A 20,957-nucleotide genomic window follows, 5' to 3' on the forward strand; every position below is an offset into this window, starting at 1 on the left:
ACATTGAAAGTAAGAACGGTCTATCTTGTATCCACTTGGTACAATTTACGGCTCTCATGCTCCATCTCTGCAGCGGAAAGTCTAACGGTTCCCTTCATTTCCGTCCCATGATTGTGCTTGTGTTGAGCTGCTATACAGCGTAATGGGAGACTCGCTTAGAAAGGATCCCCATATTTCTCTCTGGGAAGTTAGGAAATGATGCAGGAGCTCTCTGCTTGCACGAGAAGCACTAAAAGGACTTCTGATATGAGCTGATGGTCTGTCACCATGGAAATACACGATGACTAACCACAGTGGAATAAGCACTGGTAAAGATGTCAGTATGAATGAGTAGGGATACTAATACATACTGGCTTTAATCTTTAAAGAGACGAGGGCTTTTAATGTGAATATGTAACCAAACAGATCATTTGTAATCATGCTACAAAATTCATCCATCCATCTTCAACCGCTTATCCCTATCGGGGTTGCGGGGGGGCTGGAGCCAATCCCAGCTGCTATCAAAGTCATGAGGATGGAATTCAAACACTGCATAGCTCACACACCATATGATGCAGTTGTAATTTCTTGAGATGATCAGAAGAGGGCATCAGAAGCACAACGTATTCTCCATGAATGAAGTGACTGATCTTGAAACTCTGATTTTTTTAATAACAGGAGTATGTTCCCGAACAAACGTGTGAGCTGTTTGGTACAGTTAAGTTGCATAACATAGTTTCTTTGGATGTGGTTCGACGAGGTAACCAGTTTGATTTATATAAAAATAAGGAGTGTGTGCACAATTACAGAAGTAGTGATACTGGTTATCCTTCATCTTGAATTGTTGTCTATAGAAACAAAACCATAACTCAAACCACTATGTTTCGTTTATTATCAAATCCAGCAAGCGAAGAAGAAAAGAGACTTAAAATATAATTTCTTTTTAATTTCTTTTGTCATTTTTATTAAAACCATACAAACATTTGTAGTCAGTTATAAAAGAGCAAAGTGGCTCTTCCGGCAGAGGGGCAGTGCTGGGCACTTGAAGCTCCGCTCTGAGCCAGATCTGTCTGGCCTCTACCCAGGGCCTGGGAATCCCTGCTTTAAAGTCAATTCTTTATTGGCCCCAGGATACGCCCCATTTCGTCTGCTAAACCTACAGAAAGAGTATTGTATTTACACATTATATATATAAAAAAAGCACAATAAATGTGAAAACTTAAAAAAAAAAAAAATCAAAGAAAAGTAGAATGCATTTCGCAAATCTTAACTTTTCTGATAGTCAGACTTTTCTTATATAAATGTTCTGTCATTTTATCTTTTTTCCTCACTTTACATGTTTATTTTTCATTTTTTTCATAATTCACAATGGAAGATTGGCAGTGATCTTTCTCTTTACTGACAGGACGTATAAGGCACATACCTCAATGTTATTTCCTTCTTTCAAAGGAAATGATTTCTACTTCTTTGAAGAAAAAAAAACCCCACCATCAATACACAGCTACAAAAATGACAAAAGTACCAAAGAACAATAAAACAATTTGTACCTCATTGCTTTGATGCTGAATAAAAGGTAAACTACTCAAATGTCTGTTCAGTCACATCAGACTGCAAGGCAATACTAACACTGTTGACAAAGTCACTGCAATACTCGATGGCAGTACACATTCTGAATTTAAGAGCTTTGGAGAAAACAATACAGGTGATTTCCTATCAAACTAAAACACACCACTTTACAGCATTTATCATCATGAGAGGGAAATTCATGTGCTGAGGACCACTGTTGGGTCATTAAAAACATGAAGTACTCATATCTATTTATGTAAGCATACATAAAGCACCAAATGGGACCTTTTGATCATTAAGGAGAAAATATCCAATTCCATATCAGCTCCGAACAACCGTGCAATCCGACGTCAATAATCATTATCACAAACAGAATATAAAAACACTGTTATATACACCATTGTGAGTACCTTACCAGACTAACTAAATCAAACAATTTAGATACTGTATCAAGGAAACGACTTATCTACGGTGCCTTGAAGACTTGGATGTTTGATACTCTGACAAAAAAACACCACTTGGTAAATCAAAGTAGAAGCACTGAAACATTTACAGATTCACAAAAGTAACACGCAAACAAAATGACAACAAATGTAAATACGCCACTTGTTAAAACCTATCATATATAAAGTTATCATCAGGGGCCTGTTAAATTAATGACCCATGTCTGACCTGCTGTAACAAGAATGGATTTTAGCGTCTTTGTACCTGTGGGAGCAGAACGGTAGATACTTGGCACACGGGCTTGTCTATGTACTCGTATGGACAGAGTTCATGTTTAACCTTGAATACATGCATTTTTACTGACAGTGTGTACAGCAAAAACAGTGATGATACACAGAATACTGTTTTGAAGAAGTGAACTTTTGTCCACCATCACATAGAAATACAAAGAGAAAGAGCTTCCAAAAATAGCCTACATTCCAGAAAAGGAATATAACTATTTATCTGTACATAATTTTGACACATCCCATTTCTGTGTAGGATGACATTTTTACAAAATAAATGGGTTTGGCAACTGTCTGTTCCAGAACACTTTTAAGTACATAATAAAGTTCTCATAATTGCCACTTTGGTCTTAATCTTCACATACACCAGAGTTTTTCTCTTCCTTTTTTTCCTTGTTTCCTAAGGGAGGAGAAAGCAGAGAGAGAGAGAGAGAGAGAGAGAGAGAGAGAGAGAGAGAGAGAGAGAGCAGCTACTGCATGATAGCCAGGAACTTGCTCTCCTCAGCCAGTGTGGTGAGGAGAGAGCTCATGTCTCCGATCGCCATGTTGTTCAGGCCGGGGGCAACACTCTGGAAGGTCGCGGATGCTCGAGGGGTGGTGAGGCGTGATGAGGTCCTGGACAAACCCTGGAAGATGGAGGGACTCAACACCCCTGAGACCAGGCTACCCTGGTCATAGCCATCCTCCAGCATAACACCAAAGTCCAGAGTTACCCCCTCATCTAATATACCAGGCACATTCCCATTCACTGTGCTGGTCACCTGGTCTGCACCAGGGGAGAGAAGGGCAACAGAGTTCCCGTTGCCCACAGACTCAGCCATGGAGTCCAGCAAGCACTGGTCCTCCAGGACAGGGAACGATGAGGCCTTGAGATCTGCTGGTTCGTAAGACAGACAGTCACCAAAGCCCTGCTCTAAGTATCCATGGTTTGGGGCCTCCAGTTTCAGCCCAGATACCTGATGTGCAAGGGAACAGTGGTCCCCGCTTCTCTGTAGTTGCTGTTGCTGGTTGAGACTAGCCTGGATTTCACCGGAGTTATCAGGACTGAGATACTGCTGGGACCTGACCGAGTTTCTGTAACTGTTCGGTGGGCGAGGGACATGGACCTGCCGATTGTGAAGGAGAGCAGTTCCTTGGGGGAGGTCGGGGAGGTTGTCCATAGAGGCCCTGCTAAGGATTAGGTAGTTCCCGATCTGGCAAGAGGTGCTACCGTTGTGGTTCTGCTGGAAGTAGCTCTGCTTTTGAGGTCCGTTGGAGGCCTGCTGTTTGAAGCCCTGAGGGTGATGCCCTTCGATGATCTGCGAGAAGTTAGGCCTTCCAAACGGGTTTGTAACATTGTGAGCAGTACTTCTCATCTCCATGCAGGAGTTCGGCGATGTCTCAAGCTTCACCCCAGGATTGACGCAGCAAGCACTTTGAGACTGATTAGCCTGGGCACAGCTGTTTTGGAAATCAAGGGGCACTTGCTGCTGAACCACCATGTTTCCAAACTGGCCAAAAGGCGTAGATACAGGTCCATGTTCTGTACCCGACCACCTTCCACACTGTGTTTGGTGATTTTGTTCCCTATGAGGAGACCTCTCAGCACTCCCGGAGCTCACTTCATTCCACTGGATGGGAAGCTTACTCGGGCTTGTTCGCTCTGCTATCTGCTGCGGCTGGAGACTGTGGGATCCAGGGAAGGCCATGTTCAACCCTGAAGTCTGGATCTGTTCTATCTCCTCCAAAGATGGATTGGAGGTGTCCCTTTGGCTAGAAGCTATTTGGTCCTCAATGTGCATGTAGGAACCACCATTCACCTGAACCTGGGAGTGGAGATACTGCACCAGGTCATCTGGTAACATATCCTCATCCCCAAGCAACAGGCCAGCCTCCGCATCGTCCTCCATGGCCAGTGCTTCTAAGGCTGCATGTTCTGCGATGCTAGGAGTGTAAGGTGAGTGCTGCAGGCCTCTCTGCAGGTTTCCCTCTGAGCGTGTGTAGTTCTGTAGGCTAAAGCTGCGGGTTTCAGGTGTAGAATGATGGGACAGAGGTGGAAGTGGGTGGAGGTTGTTAAGGCTATTGAAGCGTTGCACTGGGGGCAGACTGCAAATGTCACGAGCCTGTGTCCGCACTGGGTCGCTTGCCCTCCGGTTCCCATTTAGCGGTCCCTCGCCAGGATAGAGGACCCTCCTCCTGTGACCTGCATGTCCCATGTACCCATTGGTGTACCCGTTGGTGCCATCACCGCAGCAATGTGGCCTGACAAGAGGCGGCAAAGAGTGGTTGCTTCCACCCTCATCCATCATGGCCATGCGAGTCTTCAAGCTCATGCGCTCCATGTTGGGAAGAGGCGTGGGAGGTGGGCCGCCAGTTGCTGCTGCGTACTTGGCTTTCAGGTGGTAGTGCTGTGCTGGGGTTAACGTTAGCATCCCCCGTGACCCCCCTCCTCCTCCGATACCTACTCCTCCTATACCTCCACAGCCCCCACCTGATAGTATCCCTCCACCCCCTCCTCCCATCCCACCTCCATACTGGCTTGCCTCACTGGACCTGCGGGAGGCGTCAGTGGAGATGGGATCATAAGAGTCAGTAGAGCTAAGGTTGTGGAGGCGGCGGTGGTGGGTGGCTGCCATCGTGCCCTCGCTCTGGGAAGCCTGGCTTGAACGCCGACTGGAGAAGCAGGGGGAGATGCCTGAGGAGCGCCGACTGCTGCTCAGGTAGGCTGAACTGGTGGCACTACCACTGCTGTCACGCCGGTCTCGGAGCAAATTGAGCACTGTTAGCTCTGTGCTGCCCAGCTCAGAATGAGCAGGTGGCTGAGGAGCAGATACCCCCCACTGTCTGCCCAGACAGGATCCTGGGAAACACGAAACATAGAAAAAAAGGAATGAGGCAAGTTTGGACAGATATTATGTTATGAAAAGGAGATTACAGGAGAAAATGCCAAATAAGTTAAGCGCAAATGCGGAGAGATCCCTCAAACAGATGTTACCATAGACAGCAGGCAGCATTTGGCCTTGAAACAGTGTTACATGCTATTTTCTCCGATATGATATAAGACTTGATATGGTTCTGATATAATTTACAGCGTAACAGTAAATTTTAAGCTTTTGTTTTGCCTGAATGCTTCAGCCAAAATGGGCAAGATAGAATTCAGGACAATTTATTTCTCAAAGCCTGAATCAAACAGGCATTTGTGGTGATGTGAAAGTTCTGAGTACAGGTGCTTTTAAACCCACATGAGCTCAACCACATGTCAAAATAAGCAAACTACATGCTGAGGATTGTGGTAAAGCATTTTAAGGACCTCAAATTCAAGGATTTTCGAACAAAATAAAAGTTTAAAAAAGTTAAACCTACCCTTCCCCAGGATGTTGGGTAGTGTGGAACCTTTTGGGGGCGGTGTAGGGGACAGGGGCCCCAGCCTGGGCAGCGCTCCATTCACCTGCTTCAGCCTCTCCATCTTGATGTGCTCCATCCAGCGCAGGGGGCGGCCGACACATCGCCTCGCCTGCAGGGTCAGCATGGCCGCGGTTGCCGTGGAGACCGTGGAGTCCATGATGGGGGCTGGCTCACCCTCACACTCCTCCTCCACCTCCTCTTCGTTTTCCTCTTTCCCCTCATCCTCCTCCAGCCCCTCCCCTGGCGAGCGTCCGGCGCTCACAGCAAGCTGGACTCCACTGCTGGGATAGGTGCTGAAGGGGGACTGGTCACTGCTGCATGTAGACTGACCGCCAGGGCTTGGCTGAGACGTCTGACGGACAGATCAGGGAAGGAGAAAAGATTGATAGAAGGGAGGAAAGAAAAGAAATAATCATCAAGTTTATTTAAGGAAACACAATATATGGTATACACTGTCATATGTCACAAACAATGATACAATGTAATCTTTTGAAGGATGTATTCCCTATAACATCAGGCAATGATCATAAAAAATGAAAGAATGTTTTGAAAGATACTTCTATTCATAAGCTCATATAACCGTCTTGCATAACAATTGCAGTTTGACCCGGTTGTCCAAACCACAGAACCAAATGCTGCATTTATTCTGTTACTAAAAGAAAAAAAAGGGAAGTTTGGAAGACATTGCTTTGTACATTATTGGGGCATGAGTAATACCTCCCCCTCTGAGCCAGTCAGGACAAACACAAAAAAAAGAGAAATCATGTTTTGGGTTGGTTGTTGGGACAGGCAAATAGGATAAAGGCCTCTTTTGAGACCAGCTAGAGCCTAATTAGGTTGTTTACTGAATTTTAGGAAATATGTTGCACTGAGGAATAATGGAATTACTTTTTTTGGCATCAAGCGTCAACAGTGTTTAGAGGGTATTCACTCTGTTTACTGTTGAATGAATTTGGCTGCATAATGGAGCCCTGGGCAGTGTCAGGCATATTTTCAACGCCCTCAGAGTTCTGTCCAAAGGCATAGACATTGTTCGGTAAATATCATTGTCCACTCCATAAAGTGTTTAAATGTTTATGAATGTGAGGGATGATGGAAACCTACAATGAGTACAAATCAGCTGTTTTGGGTGAAGGTCAAGCAGTTGTGATGGGATGAGAAAAGACAAGCCAGACGGTAAACGTGAGACTTATATTTTACAAATGCAATGTGAAGGGATACCTATCTCACCTGATTACCCACTGTCCTTAGAAAGGGAGGGAGAGAAATGCCGAAGCATTGGATAGGAAGAAAAAGTTCACTTATTAGAAGAATTCAATGTTAAATGAGCATGCCGCCAATTCAATGCTAAATCACACAATAATCTAAATACTAGGCATTTGAATTACTATGTTAAAGTGAAGGAATAAGTAGTAAAAGTATTAGAAAAGAAAATACTGTTAAAGGTGTGTGATTGCCTTGAATAAAGTCTCACCATAGGCTTCTCTGTCTTGATGGACTTGACCTGCAGACATTCATCCTGTTTTGAGGTAGCATGGTTGTACTCCCTTTGGTCTGTGTACCCACCCAGGGGCAGCTGCCCTGGTGACCGACCCTGGCTGTTGCCCCCAGGCTCCCGTTGTGGCGGAGGGCGAGGGTAATCTCCACGCTGTTTCTTGGTGACGTGCGCCTCTGGTCCATGCACTGTTTTTACGTGTTTGCGTAAGGAGCTAGGGTCTGTGTAGCGTTTGGTGCAGCCTGGGATTTTACACACATATGGTTTCTGAAAAGAGAAAAGATGAGCTGTGAGAAAAACATCTGCTTGTGAACACCACGCTCAAGCAGCAAAGTCAAAGGAGCATAACATGAAATTACGTTTGTCAGTACCTCATTTGAGTGTGTGCGATTCTGATGTTTCGCCCTGTCTGAGGCGTTTGAAAAGGCCTTGTTGCAGCCTTCGTGTTCACAAACATAAGGTTTCTCTCCGGTGTGTGAGCGTAAGTGAGTTTTAAGGTTTTCCAGACGGGAGTAGGCCTTGGCACAGCCCTCGAACTGCAGGGACAGAGAAGAGGAAGAGATGCAGGTTAAAAGTAGAATAGCCTGTCATCTGCAAATAAATGCAGTCAACTGTGCAAAAAGTTTCCTTACTGTGCACTTGTGGGGCTTTTCCCCAGTATGTCTGCGCATGTGGACCACCAGCATGTACTGTGCCTTGAAGGGCTTCTGCTCTCGAGAACATTCCTCCCACCGACACACAAACTCCTTCTTCTCCCCATGGATGTGGTCATTGTTGATGTGCTAGAAAAGAAGATCAAAGAATTTTAACCGTAGCAGTTGATGCAATTATTATAAGCTCTGTTAAATGTCATTCTGCCTCAAATTGATTTTGTTGTTCAGCTTGAGGAATTTTGCGCTGCAGCATAACAGGCAAATATAACATTCTTTCCTGTTTTCCATTTCTTTTCATGTGTGCTTTCTCAATTTAATTTATTACGTCTCATCTTGTGTAATTATTTCCTTTCTTTTCCTCTTTCTCTACCTCACTCTGTTCACTTGTGAGTCTCAGTGTCCTGATCTGGACAGGATTTTCAAATAAAACCCTGTCACTTCACATCACATTGGGGCCCTCGCCCCTTCATGACAAGTGCTGACAGTTGTGCTGCCGTGGCAACTTCCAGTCTGAGGCTTAGGAGGGGATGTGGGAGAGGAGGTGAGGAGATAGGGCACAAAATCAAAACTTCAGTCGTGGCATCTGAAATGCAAGGGCTTTACAACTCCAGCCAAGCATTATATCTGTGAGCACCACCTTTCTCCTGCTCCCTCCACTCCACTCTTGTTTCTACTTTACTCATCGACTGTCATAATACACTGGGTAAGTGGTGGAGGTTACAGAGGAATGAAGGAGGCAAGGATGAAAAAAAAAAAGTCATGCAGACCCTCTGGGGACGAGGTCAACATCTGGCTCTCTCTTTCAGAGACAACACTGTGGTGGCCTCTGAATTGCCTTTCAGGGAGCAATTTAAACTCAGGGAGACAGACAATATCCTGACCAAAAGGAACCGGTATTATTACATTCCTGGGCAGCGGAGAAGAGTCTTTTTACCTCAGGGCTAAATGAAGAGGGACAGATGGAAACGGTAGAAAAGGGAAGGGAGATAAATAAAGACTTGACTTTGAATGCTCCTAAATGTCTGGGGAAAACGTGCTTTCTTTGAGCATTTACTTGCAAGACTGTCGAGCTATAAAACATGCAGGACCAAAGCAAATAAAGCATCCAGGGTCAGTTCTCCTCCAGGCATGACAGTGCTCTGACAATGGCATCTTTGTATTCTTCCCGTGTCATTGGACCCCAGTCATGACCCCACATATAACCAGAACCATTAAATCCAACAGAAAACACCCTTATTTTTTTATTCTTTCTTCAAGACATTTTGACCCTAAAGTCGGCCACTGCACTCACTTCCCAGCAACACTAAAGGGGGAGTATCGACAAATGAGTCAGAGCAGTAACAGCACAGTGCGACAGCAAAAGCAAAGAGCAAAATTGACATTAATATATCCGCAAGGGACCTCCATTATTCTTACTTGACATTTTTTAATTCTAAAGTGACAAAACAAGACTAATTCCACAGAAAATGATTGGGGACTGGATGACCACAGACGTTAGTGAAGTTTTCCCAAGATTGATCTCCACCACACCTCGGCCTGAGCCTCAAAAAATCGGACTCGTCTTTTCTTTTTCTCCCTTTCTGCGAGGGAATCCCTGTGGCAAGCAATCGGTCTGTTGCAAGCAGCATTCAATATCCCCCAGCTGAGAGCGATGGGAGAGCGCCATGGTGTTGGATCATGCGGGTGGCTGGCACAACACGAGCGCATGCATGCACTTACACACACAGACGGATACACACTCGCACCCTGTTTGTACAAATGAAGGAGGCCGTTGACGGGGGTGATGCATGAGCCTCTGAGCTGACAGAGAGGGGGACAGACAGCACGGGGAGAGGGGCCGCCGAGAAACCTAATGGCATGATCTAATGGCAATTCTTATTGAATCAATAATCTCCATGCTGAGCAGACAGGCCGGCTAAATCGACAAACAGGTGCTGATAGCGGCGGCGCGGCAGGTTATTCATCTTCCCCCTGCCAGCTTATCGGCCAACAACTGTAAAAACGCCACCAAGATGGATTTAGGAGGGAGTCGCACGACAGGGAGCGCCGGGGACACGGACACAGGGGACAGTGAAGCCGTCTGTGACGTATGAGAGGAGCACACACACACACACACACACACAGGTGCAGGGGCTGTTTTCTTGGTGCAGACCCCTGCTGCTTGGGTGCATGGTAAAAAGATCCATAAACAAATAGCACTAAATCATACAATTGTACACTTTGATTTAAAAAAATAAAGCCTTTGATTTCAGATTTTGTCCCTCTATGCAAATGCACAAACCTGTGCATACACATGACTGTAATACACAGAATGGGGTTTTTTTATGTGCTATTTCTCAGCATTTGCCCACTTCAGTATCCATCTCCATGTCCCCTTATCAAACTCTCTCTGGGACACAGCCCTCATGCATTAGAATGCAAGCGTGCATAAAAAGAGGGCCTGTTTACAAGGCAATTTCACTAAGCTGTGGGACCCGCAACACCGTTTAGCTTTATCAAACACCGCCTAATAAATCATATGCTCTTTTGTGATGTCAGTTGCTGAAGTGCTTTGTGTAAAGAGAGGGGAGAAAAAGAGCATGAAAAAGGCAAGAAGGGAGGGAAGGAGGAGGGGAGGAAGTAAAGGGGGGGGGGTTGAGTGAGCGAGGGAAGGAGGGAGGATGAGAGTAAGTGAGTGAACGAGCAGGGGGCAGGGAGCCAGAATTGGCATGTGTAATTCAGCACAGTCTTTTCATCTTAGAGTAAGATACTCTTGACAGATAAGGGGCCTAATCCTTCTCCTGATCAAAAAAAATCTGCATTTTACCAATTAAAAGCCTGCGCCAGCAGCCAGAGAGGGGGGCTGCCTTCAGACTGCGCCCGCATTTATCTCCCTTTACCACGGAGGAGGCACACAGCAGCCGACTCAACAAGGCTGCACACAGGGAGAGCCAGCACCCCCATCTAAGAACAAGGACATCACAGCGCCACCTATGTAGATGACCTGAAACAGTACGATAGACTGTGGAGGGCGGGAAAGACCTGATGAGCAGAGAGAACACACACAAGAAGACCACAACCCCATCAGACGACCCCCATATACTGTCTAAAATATCCTTGGAAATCAGTCTGTTAGCAGGCCGACAATGACAAGACAGAACCCGAACTCAGCTTACACACGAGATTGCACATTTCTTGTAAGTAGTCAAGGAGATATTTTTCAAATATTACTAAAGAATAATAACTGCTTCTCCACACAGAGGACAATATGCATGCATGTTTTTCATCATACAAGGGCCCTGAAAATGCATAGCTCCATGGCAAAGTATCAGTAATAGATCAATCAGAAAATAATAAAAAGATTGTTGAGCAAGGCCATATTAGGGAGTTATGGGAGAGTGGGGTTGGCATCTCCGGCGACAAAACGGAGTGAAAAAGCCCACTTCAAGAGAGACATTAAAGAAGCCACAAGGCCTTATCTTTAAAAGTACTCCCTTCAAGGGGGGAGGGAGAGAAAATGAAAGAGAAAATGAGAGAGGGAGAGGTTTGTGCGCAAAAATGGGGAAGCAAAAGAATGTAAAGCCGAGTGGAAAGAGAGAGAGAGGGGTATAAAGAATTGAAATGTAATAAATGAAATAAATACAGCAAACTAAAATTGACACCCGCCTAGCTTTTGCTGACTGGGTAGGCTAGATAAGTGAGCTAAATTGCATAGATCTGATGTTTATCTTATCGGCTGCACCGAGAGCGCTTAAACGCAGATGATAAAGGAACGCCGCGGCACGTCATGGTGAGAGCATGCTTGAAAGTGTAAAAAATATGCATGAAGAGCGCGACAGGAGTGCTTTTGAACAAGGTGGAAAGCGATCAGGGTGGTGTGAAGGCTTATTTCTAAATTTAGGCCAGCCACAAAGGAAAAGGGGATATTTGGATCAGTGCAGCTGTTACTTTTAATTCTTCAGAAAAACATTTATTTTCATGATCTGTATGCACACTGTGTTTTGAGTCACCGAATATGAATCTATGTACAAACTTTGTGTAGAAGCTGGTGGTTAAATTGGTTACAATCAAGGAGAAACTGGTACTTTTTTTCCTCCTCATGTCGTCCCCCCCGAAGCCATTTCAGAAGACAAGTACAAGGGGGAAGGGACGCTCCATTGTTTGGTTATATGGAAATCCCCCCACCCCCAAACCCCTCCCAGTGAGTGAGGAGAGCCACTGTGGTCCAAATACTGTACTTATCCTATTACTGAGGGGGGTGGGGGTACGGAGAGATAAGAGCATTTTCTCGTCCGCTCTGCTGAATTAGAGGGCATGGATTCTGTATGCGAGGACTTTTTATTGGCATCTCTCTGCATATCTGCCTGTGCACAGAAAATTAGAAATAAAATCAGAAAGTCAAATGGCAGAGAAAAAAAAGAAAAAACAATTCCAAGATGGAGATATTGGAAAAACTAATAAGGATTTTGTTGGTGTCTGTCGACACGGCAATCTGATAATAAGAGCAGCTTGGCAAGGTTAGACTGGATGGTGTGTGTGGAGGGATGAGAGGACATTGTTTTGCTCAGATGGCCACCTGGTGTGACTACAGTACAGGGGGAGGATGAGAGCAAGCTTTTCCTCTATTAAGAAGCCATCCTCCCTTCCTCGCCCACCACCCCTAACTCATCCCGCCCCCTGAAACAGGGGCAAGAAGTTGTCAAGATTCTCAACCTTTGAGCCGAGCCCTTCAAATACGGGAGGCAGCCCATTCCGCGCTGAGGATATCAATTATAGATAGGGGTTACCACCGCGGCTGAGGATTGCAATGTCAAGACGGCAAATAGACAGCTGTGGAGAGCTGAGGATCTTTCTATCAGATGTGTGGTGATGTGTGTTTTGTGTGTGTGTGTGTGTGTGTGTGTGTGTGTGTGTGTGTGTGTGTGTGTGTACACTTCTGCGTCCCTTGTTCACAGCATCATATTGGTGTATTTTCACCACTTCTCCAACTTCAGTGTGCTCTCTCAGTTGGCTGACGGGTGAGCAGTTCACAGGCCGCAGCAGAGCTAATAGTGTCAGTAAGTAGCGGGGGGTGACGCGACCGTAATGTCATTAATATTTAGCTTAATAGTGAACCCTCTGGCACGCTACGATGAAAGCCATCCATCTCCCGGGCTGTGTGAGAGTTCTGATAACAGACAGGAGGAGGAAAAAGGCCGGCCCAGTGTTGTACACAAAGCTCACATCCCGACTCTGGGAGGCTTAACCCGCCAAATCAGTTAGCACCGTTCAGCTGTGCGATGTGCTCTCCAGCTTCTGAGCCCATTACCACCGTCCCTGGATCCAATCAGGAATCCAGCAGCAGTATCAGTCAATGCCTGCAGCTCTGACTCTACTGTAGGTTTGCTGCTGCACAGGGGTTGTGGCCTGATAGGAGGCATTGTGCAGAATAGCACAGCTGCAGATGATGTTGCTCTGCTCTACTGAGCTCCAGGAAAGAAACACTGAAAAACTCTCACAGCAAACAGAGAGACATGGTAGTTTGGGTGTGTGTTTTATGCGCTCTTTTCTGTACTTTTTCACCCATCTTACAGTCCTTAACACCCTGTTGGTACTCCATGTTTCCCTGCAAGAAACTCTGGTCCTGGAGAACAACTCGGTTGTGAAGAAGTGTGAACACTTCTCTGCCCACAGGAAAGAGTGAAATGCATCCAAGATCAGCACGCAAACATTCGGTTCAGAGATGCCTTTCTTGTTTATTTTTCTTAACTTAACTTAACTGTTTATATCAGAACTCTTCAATGCTTTTTAGACGCAGCAGAGACCCCTTACTACATATGTTGTATAACCTTGAGCTGGGCAATTATGGTGCATAAAATAAGCTTTTAAAAATACTAATTATTGACATTCAGATATGTATACATTATGTTTTTAATGTTAAACAGTGTATCCTTAACTATCTGTGGATAGCTTTGGGCAGTAAGCATATGGTCAATGTTGTTTTTATTCTTTTTACAAAATAGAATTTATCTTGATTTTTTTATCTAAAAAAAAAAACCTCTATAATTTGGTGACCCCCTGCAGTAACTCTGAGGACCCCCCAGAGGTCACGGACTGCCTGTTAAAGACCTCCGTTTTTTCTCTCTTTAAAATTTAACATTCTGTACAATTTACTGACACCATTACAGGATGTCTGGATATTCTCGGATGCCATTTGGAGTTGTACAGAAATGTGGAAAGCATTCTGTGCTGGACTTTAAATAAGCAGCTTGTGCCACTGTTTCAGTTAATGTGCAATACTCACTTGTACTAGCTGCTCCTGCGTGTCAAACTCGCGGCAACAGTTCTCCCAGTGGCAATTTGTCTCATAAACCACCTCTGGCTCCTGTTTGCTCTCATCCTTGTCCCCTTCCTCTTTCACCAGGGTCATCCCATCCGGATGGTCCTGAGAAACAACAGTGGGGGAAAAGCACTCGTTCAACAACTAAGCATGTTAAAATAATGTGAATAAATGTGCCTAATACCAGGCTTGATGCAAAGTGTAAAAGCTACAGGAACCGCCTTCCTCTCCCCGACATCAGTCCATCCAAATCTGTGGTGAAAGTATTTTTTTTATGGCCCTGCTGGTTTACATCTAAGACACAGCCAAAAGTGATTTGGTCACAGGTCTAAGCCACAGTGCCCCTGTGAATCTGGCCTTGTTTGGCTGCCTGGGAGAAAAGTGCACACAGCGGAAATGTAGCGCTGAAAGCCCCGCTCTGTATTTGGGGGTTGTTATACGACAGGACCGGGGCGAGTATTTGAGGAATCTAACCCCCTTTTCCTGCTGTAGGTTGCTCTATTAGCTCAGACATATTTCACTGTCACAGTTAGGAGAATGAGTGGAAGCAGAGAGCTGGTGTGGGCTAATGCAGGAGAGAGTGGACTTCCACCACACACCTCAGGCTGAATCTGCTGCAGCTGCCGCCTGAATATCGACTCTGATAAGGTTTTTCCTGCAGATACAAACACTTGCTGTTCTCTTTCCTTTTTCCAGCCACTTAAAAGTCTGATTAAACAAAAGCAAAAACAATTTCCTTCTAGTCTCTGAAAGATCAATGAAATGTTTCGCTTCGGAAACAGCGACTGATAAGAGGAGGGTTGGAAACACAGAGAAACAGCCGAATAAATACAAACTGTGGCTGGTAAGCTTGTCTATTGTTGGAGCCACTTTGGCAGGTGACCAGTCATTACACAGGCTTCCTATTCTAGAGAAAAAAATCTAAAAATAAAAAACAGGCTGGTGGATTCTAGGATTGACCAACCAGTCGTATGGTACTTTTCTGCCATAAAGATATCCAATGGAGCCAGTGAGTGAAAATGTATTTTTATGTTGCTGATAAATGTAGAGCATCCTGACCTGCACGCTCACTGCGCCCGGGCTCGGCAGCTCCTCCTCTGGTTTCATTTTGGAGCGTTTGTGGTGCATTGGGTCTCCTGTGCTGCTCACTGCAGATTCACTCGTTGGTTTAGTCTGTGGAAACAAAATATTTTTCATTGTTTCGAGCTTCCTGTGACATGGATATAGCTGTATAGATGATTTAATGTCTCATTTTGCAATGTATTTTTATGTTATCCTGTATAGAATCATTAAAAATACATGTGATGCTTATAAGTCAATCCATCATTTACCTAATCAAGCAAGAAGAAACAACTGGGGTTGAACAATAATGATTTCCGTGTGCTGTGCAAATGAAAAACTATGCAATTCACTGTATCACATTAGCTTCTCTAATCACAGCAATTAAAACAAACTCATGGCCCAATTCAATGAACCATTCACTTAATCAATGCATGACCTGACTTTGGCCCTGGTTTAAATTCGCCCTTGGGGGAATTCTTGCTACATATCAAGCTCACAAGAATAAAAGAGTTAACATGTAGATTCTGGAAAAGGAAGTTTCCCTGTTTGTTCCTCTAATGTGGCTGTTTTTTCCCCCTGCCTCTCAGTCTTGTTGTGATCCTGTCAGTCTCTGTAACATGTTACTATCTTCACTGAAACATATCAGACTCAGCCATGGTCCCCAAAGCAATATGCTGTTCATTCAGCAGAAGGAAAAGACAATTTTGCCATGCCCAATTTGAAGGAGGCCTCATTTTGATGACACAAAATTCGAGCGATGGAAAACAGCAGGGAGGACGGAGTAATAAACATTGAATATTTACTTCAAATGTGGGCCCGCACATAGAGTAAAGGTTGAGAATGGAGAAAAAAAAGCCCCTTCGGATCCATCCATCCATGTCAATATTCCCTCTCCATATCCTTGTTCTCTCTCTAGTGATTAATGGAGTCAGCAGTGGGATTCTATGCTAACAAGCCCCTTGTTGTTTGCTGCAGGCACGTTCTGTGGCGTGCGCGGCAGTCTTCAAACAGGAGACAACACAAGTAGGAGGAAACTCCCAGGAGATGAGCGCGTGGAGGGGGGGTCCTGCCTGTACCGTGTTAGCTCGCTGCGTTTCCGCTGAGATGTGGCGGGCGTGTGACGCAGCCATCTATTACCTGTGATGATGAATCGCACAGGCGCCTGCTGCTGTTCTCACCTGTGAGGAGTCGTTGGAGAGGGCTGAGCGCTCGCTGGCGCTGAGCCCAGAGGGGGGGATGCCAGGTATGGGCCTCTGGGTAGCGAAGGCTGGCGACGGGTGGATGAGGGGCGGACTGTGGCCAAAGGCGGAGCCCACAAGGCCCGGTTGACGGCCAATCAGCTGCTGGTGCACGTGCAGAGCCACCGGGGTCGGAGGGTAGGCGAAGCTTAACGCTGGGCTGGAGAGAGCAGAAGGGTAGAATAATCAAAAACTTTACTAAGACATCAGTTCAGAGGCAAAAAAAGGGAGAGACAGTGAATAAATGGATTGTTCTGGATAGGCTCTCCTCCCTGAGGACAATTTGACAGGAGATGGTGTGGTAATGCTGGAACCAATGCAAATCCCTGCCAATGAATGTTCAGCTTGTTAACACACTGTGAATTATCATGTGGTCTGTGTAAGGCAGTATGTCATTATTCCACTGGGCAAATGATACAGATGATAAACAATCTGGAGTGTGTCGTACAGCCATGCAAATAGAGTTAAATTATTTCCCTGTTACCTCAACCTGAGCTAACTTTGTTTACCCTAAAATATCCCAGAAGCCACCAAACCTCCTCTGGGGTCTGCATTGACCACAGGTGAACCACCAGATAAACACAGCTCTGTGTGGCTCGACTGCAGCGGCCTCCATTCATCCTGAGCTCTGACGCTTCGCTCTCGCCGCGACCCATATGTCTGCTGATCTTATTACGAGCCGAGTGGAAATCAATGGGCCAAGACACATTTGGGGGCCCCTTCGCTTGTCATATCACTCATCAGTCTGTTGGCTCTGGCTATTTGGGTCCTGTCACCGGGACAGTGGCCGAGCATGCGGCGTGATTGATCAGGCTCCTCTTGCAGATCGCTGATCAATGGCTGTGGGTGGGGCGATGGATCTTTCCTTTCCCCTTCTCTTTCTTTTCTTTTGCTTCCCCTTTGCTTGCCTCTGGTACCGGGGCGTGATGTATGTGATGTTTCCACGAGGTGTACCGGATGACTGACACGAGCCGCCGGGGAGGCAGGCTGACTTGCTGGCTGGGAGATCGTCACCCACATGGGGGTTTGACATGGACGATACACACGTACTTTCTTTCTCTCATACAGAGTGCCTTTTAACTACAGTGATGCAGTGGTGCTGTATGTAAAATACTAATCAATGATGAAAAAAATAAATTACAGTGTCATTCCCCTCACGAAGATGCTCCCATTTGTGTAATCATCGGCAAATTTTGGTCCCTGAATGAGCGGCAGTCAATCAAAGCTCCTGAAAGACGTCTTGACAGCATAGGAGTTGATTTAAAGAATTTTAAAGGGGTAATCCAGGGATTTTTTAATGCGCTTTCATAACATTTAGGATCAGATTTTTAAAAAAAGAATTGAAACCAAAGCAGCAAATGCTGAAATATTGTGATTTTTAGTCCATAATATGGATACTATGGGGAAAACTGGATATTACATTTCCCCTAATACAACTAAATGTCTTTCATTACACCTCCTACATAACTCCTCAAAGCTCACTTCTTTAAAACCCCACACTTTCAGTTTGTAATGCAAACTTTCTGTCAAAGAATTTACATCTCAAGCCCAATTAGAGATACATATGTAATAGATAATAAGCAGAATAATCATTTTCAGTCAGCTACCTGATGGCTCCAGCAGAGAGGTGACCGTAGGAGCCACTGGTGGAGGAGCTGGAGCGAGAGTTGTTGAGCATGGTGACGAGAGAGTTGGGCGAGTTGCGGATCATGGTCTGCAGGTCAAAGCTGTGCTCAGACAGGGGCGAGATGGGCAGGGGACGCTTCCTGCTGGGCCGCGACGGCAGTCTTGGGCTCGAGAAACGAGAGTCTGCAGGATGAGGAGGGAGGAGATCAGAGGAAGGTACTGGAAAAGAATGACTGTGAAAGGTTAAAATGATGTTTAAAACTGACAATTAAACACTTATATGTGTCCGCATTCAATGATTTTGGAGAAGAGCATCTACTGAATTTATACAAATGGATCAAATAAGAGCATTTGCTGGTTTATACGTGATTTCTGTTTGACTTCATCCAAACTCTAACCTAATCTAACCCTAACAGATGACATTTTTGTCAATCATCATACAAAGGGCTCATCTGAATGAGTGTTCAGCTGTCACTTGATGCACTGCTTGCATTTCATCCATGAGAAAACATGCCTTTTATGTTGGAGAAATGCTCTGACTGTGTATGGTAATATTTAATCAAGTCCAATTTGACTCGTTATTCAAATGCAATCAGTGTTGACTGGAAATACTAAAAAGGGGGTTTGAAAAGGTAAAAGGCGGAAACGGCACAACCATTCTCTCTGCACATACAATGAGCCACGGGTAGAGATTAAAACATGACTTTTGTTGTCTTTTCACATGGAGATGTCACAAACAAGACAGGGAAAAACAGAGGGAGATGGAGGGAGGGGGGAAAGCGCTGAGGGGATGTCGTGCTTTGTGCGTGAACTGACACAATGACTTTGTGACTCAAGACTTGGAAATAAAACATTTTGAGTTATTTTATAAAGGCAAACAAAACCAGCTTACGCAGCCCCAATAACCCCCCTCCATATTTGCGTCCCCCACAATCCATCCATCTCCCAAACGTAAATGCTCCATCTCTCATTTGACACATCCAACGATTACAGAGCGCTCCATTCACATGGTAATCGGAGTGTGTGGATGTGAATGTGTGTGGATGCCTCTGTGGTGGCAGCGGTGGTGTTCTGGCATACACAGGCCTGAGTTTCGACTACCGCGTGAAGCTGTATGGAGAGCAACGCCCCCTTTACATTGTCATTGTATGGGAAATCTGTCTTTTTTTATGTCTTAGTGAAGGGGGTGTTAGAGAGGTGGCACACATACATACATACATACAAATCCCTGAGCGCACACAATTGCTAAATACAATGCAGTTTGTCACATGATGCTCCTCGACATGTCTGATTTTTCACTATTTCCTTCAGCTTGAACCCAACGTATAATCCTGCAAAATCAAAAAATCCTTTCTCCTCCTGCTTTTAGCAAAATTTGACACACCTGCACTTTTTCAACAAGCCAAATCCAAGTGCATTCTCCTAATTCACCACAAGTGAGAGAAGAGTACTGCCGTGGAGCAGGGCCAGCGTCCCACCACAGCACAGCCTCATGGGAGTGGTGTTTATTAATGCACAGCCCAAATGATAAATTGGCCAACCGGGGGAAACGGAGAGAGGAGCATCCTGGCTCGTAGCAGGACTGTCCCTCTAATTTCCTCTTGATTTATGGACGGGATGGCTGGTTACGTGCCGCGTCATTAATTCTTGTGGCCAGGGAGGGTTCAGACACGCAGGACTGACGGAGTAGGAAATAAAAACTGGCTCCAAAACTGAGGTTGAACCCTCGCCGACACACTTTGGGGCCAACTGAGTGGGACGCTATGACAGAGGAGGACTGAAGTTGGAGTATGAGATCGGATAGATTTTTTCGCTACTCATAATTAATTTTTCCATAAAAAGACTGTGTCACTTTTTGGCATTTAAGTAAATTTTGCCAAACAGAGACAACTATTGGCTCTACTTTTATTACAGCACCAAAAATTGTAATCAACAATTACAATTAAATGGTTTGTTTGTGTCAAATCCAACTTCAAAGTGTGACTAAAAGCAAACCTATGATTGCAAAAAGCACCATATCAGTAGACAAAATAGAAAGGTAATTAAAACCAACTAATAAAGACCACAAATGCAGACTTTAGTATAGCGATCTATGAGAGCTAAGGCACTAATTAGGCAGCAGGAACACAGACAATGGCCCATTAAATCACAAATAGGCAGGACAGGCCCATTGTTTCATTAACACAACTCTCTCTGAAGGTAATTACACTGATGTGAAATAGACTAAAATAGCCGCAGTAACATGGTAGCCCAGATTATCAGCGAAAGCCTCTTGATAGACTCTTCTCTTTGTATGTTTTTTTTTCTGAACTCCAACAAAGCTTTAAAGTGTTAATTTTTCCGCCGTTGGAACACACATTGTTGAAACATGATGAGTTATTACCAGCAATGATCACAGGCGTTTTTTTAAGTGAGGACCGTCGCATCTCCACTTAAATTTGCCCCTAATTGTTTTGTTTCAGTCTATTAATCTTAAAAAGTGACACAGAAGAAAGGATTTCTCCAGTGATGAATGGCGGGACATTCCAATTCCCACTTAATAGCAATTAATTTTCTGATACCCGCACAAGTTTGGCTAGTTTTAATTAGTTTGTTCAGAGGAATGGAGGAACTTCACCCCGGATTTCCATGAAAGCGGCGTCTGCCTGACTAAATACATTCTCATCAAAGGGAGCGGGGTGAGGCTGTCTGACCTTTCTAAGATTCACAGTGCGTTTAATTTCCTATTTACACTTTAAAATAACTCATTAGTATAAGTCCTCTGCACACAGTCCTGAGCCCAACACATTAAGACAATAGCTCATTTAAATGATGTCAAAGTAAAGTTGCAGGTCCCTCCTCGCCGTCGTTGAGCTATAGCTTCAGCTATATATAGCAGGTGTGTTGTAAAGGTGCACTTTAGAGATGGAATTCCCACTGGGGCCACCC

The 20,957-nt window shown here is 45.0% G+C and overlaps 1 protein-coding gene across 1 annotated transcript in view; it reads right to left on the reverse strand.

Moving 5' to 3' along the window:
• Window positions 1-973: 973 nt before the first annotated feature.
• The window catches only part of gli3 (GLI family zinc finger 3), a 93,061-nt gene continuing 73,077 nt past the window's right edge, over window positions 974-20,957 (reverse strand). The window contains exons 7-15 of the mRNA XM_083936270.1: window positions 18,011-18,212; window positions 16,344-16,563; window positions 15,163-15,276; window positions 14,068-14,208; window positions 7,785-7,934; window positions 7,524-7,688; window positions 7,132-7,419; window positions 5,616-6,009; window positions 974-5,112 (exon numbers count right to left, since the gene is read on the reverse strand). Of these exons, the coding sequence (XP_083792396.1) occupies window positions 2,744-5,112; window positions 5,616-6,009; window positions 7,132-7,419; window positions 7,524-7,688; window positions 7,785-7,934; window positions 14,068-14,208; window positions 15,163-15,276; window positions 16,344-16,563; window positions 18,011-18,212 (4,043 nt within the window). The 3' untranslated portion in view covers window positions 974-2,743. The remainder of the gene's footprint in view (window positions 5,113-5,615; window positions 6,010-7,131; window positions 7,420-7,523; window positions 7,689-7,784; window positions 7,935-14,067; window positions 14,209-15,162; window positions 15,277-16,343; window positions 16,564-18,010; window positions 18,213-20,957) is intronic.

This window comes from Echiichthys vipera (assembly GCF_963691815.1).
Source record: "Echiichthys vipera genome assembly, chromosome: 21".
Taxonomy (NCBI): Eukaryota; Metazoa; Chordata; class Actinopteri; order Perciformes; family Trachinidae; genus Echiichthys; species Echiichthys vipera.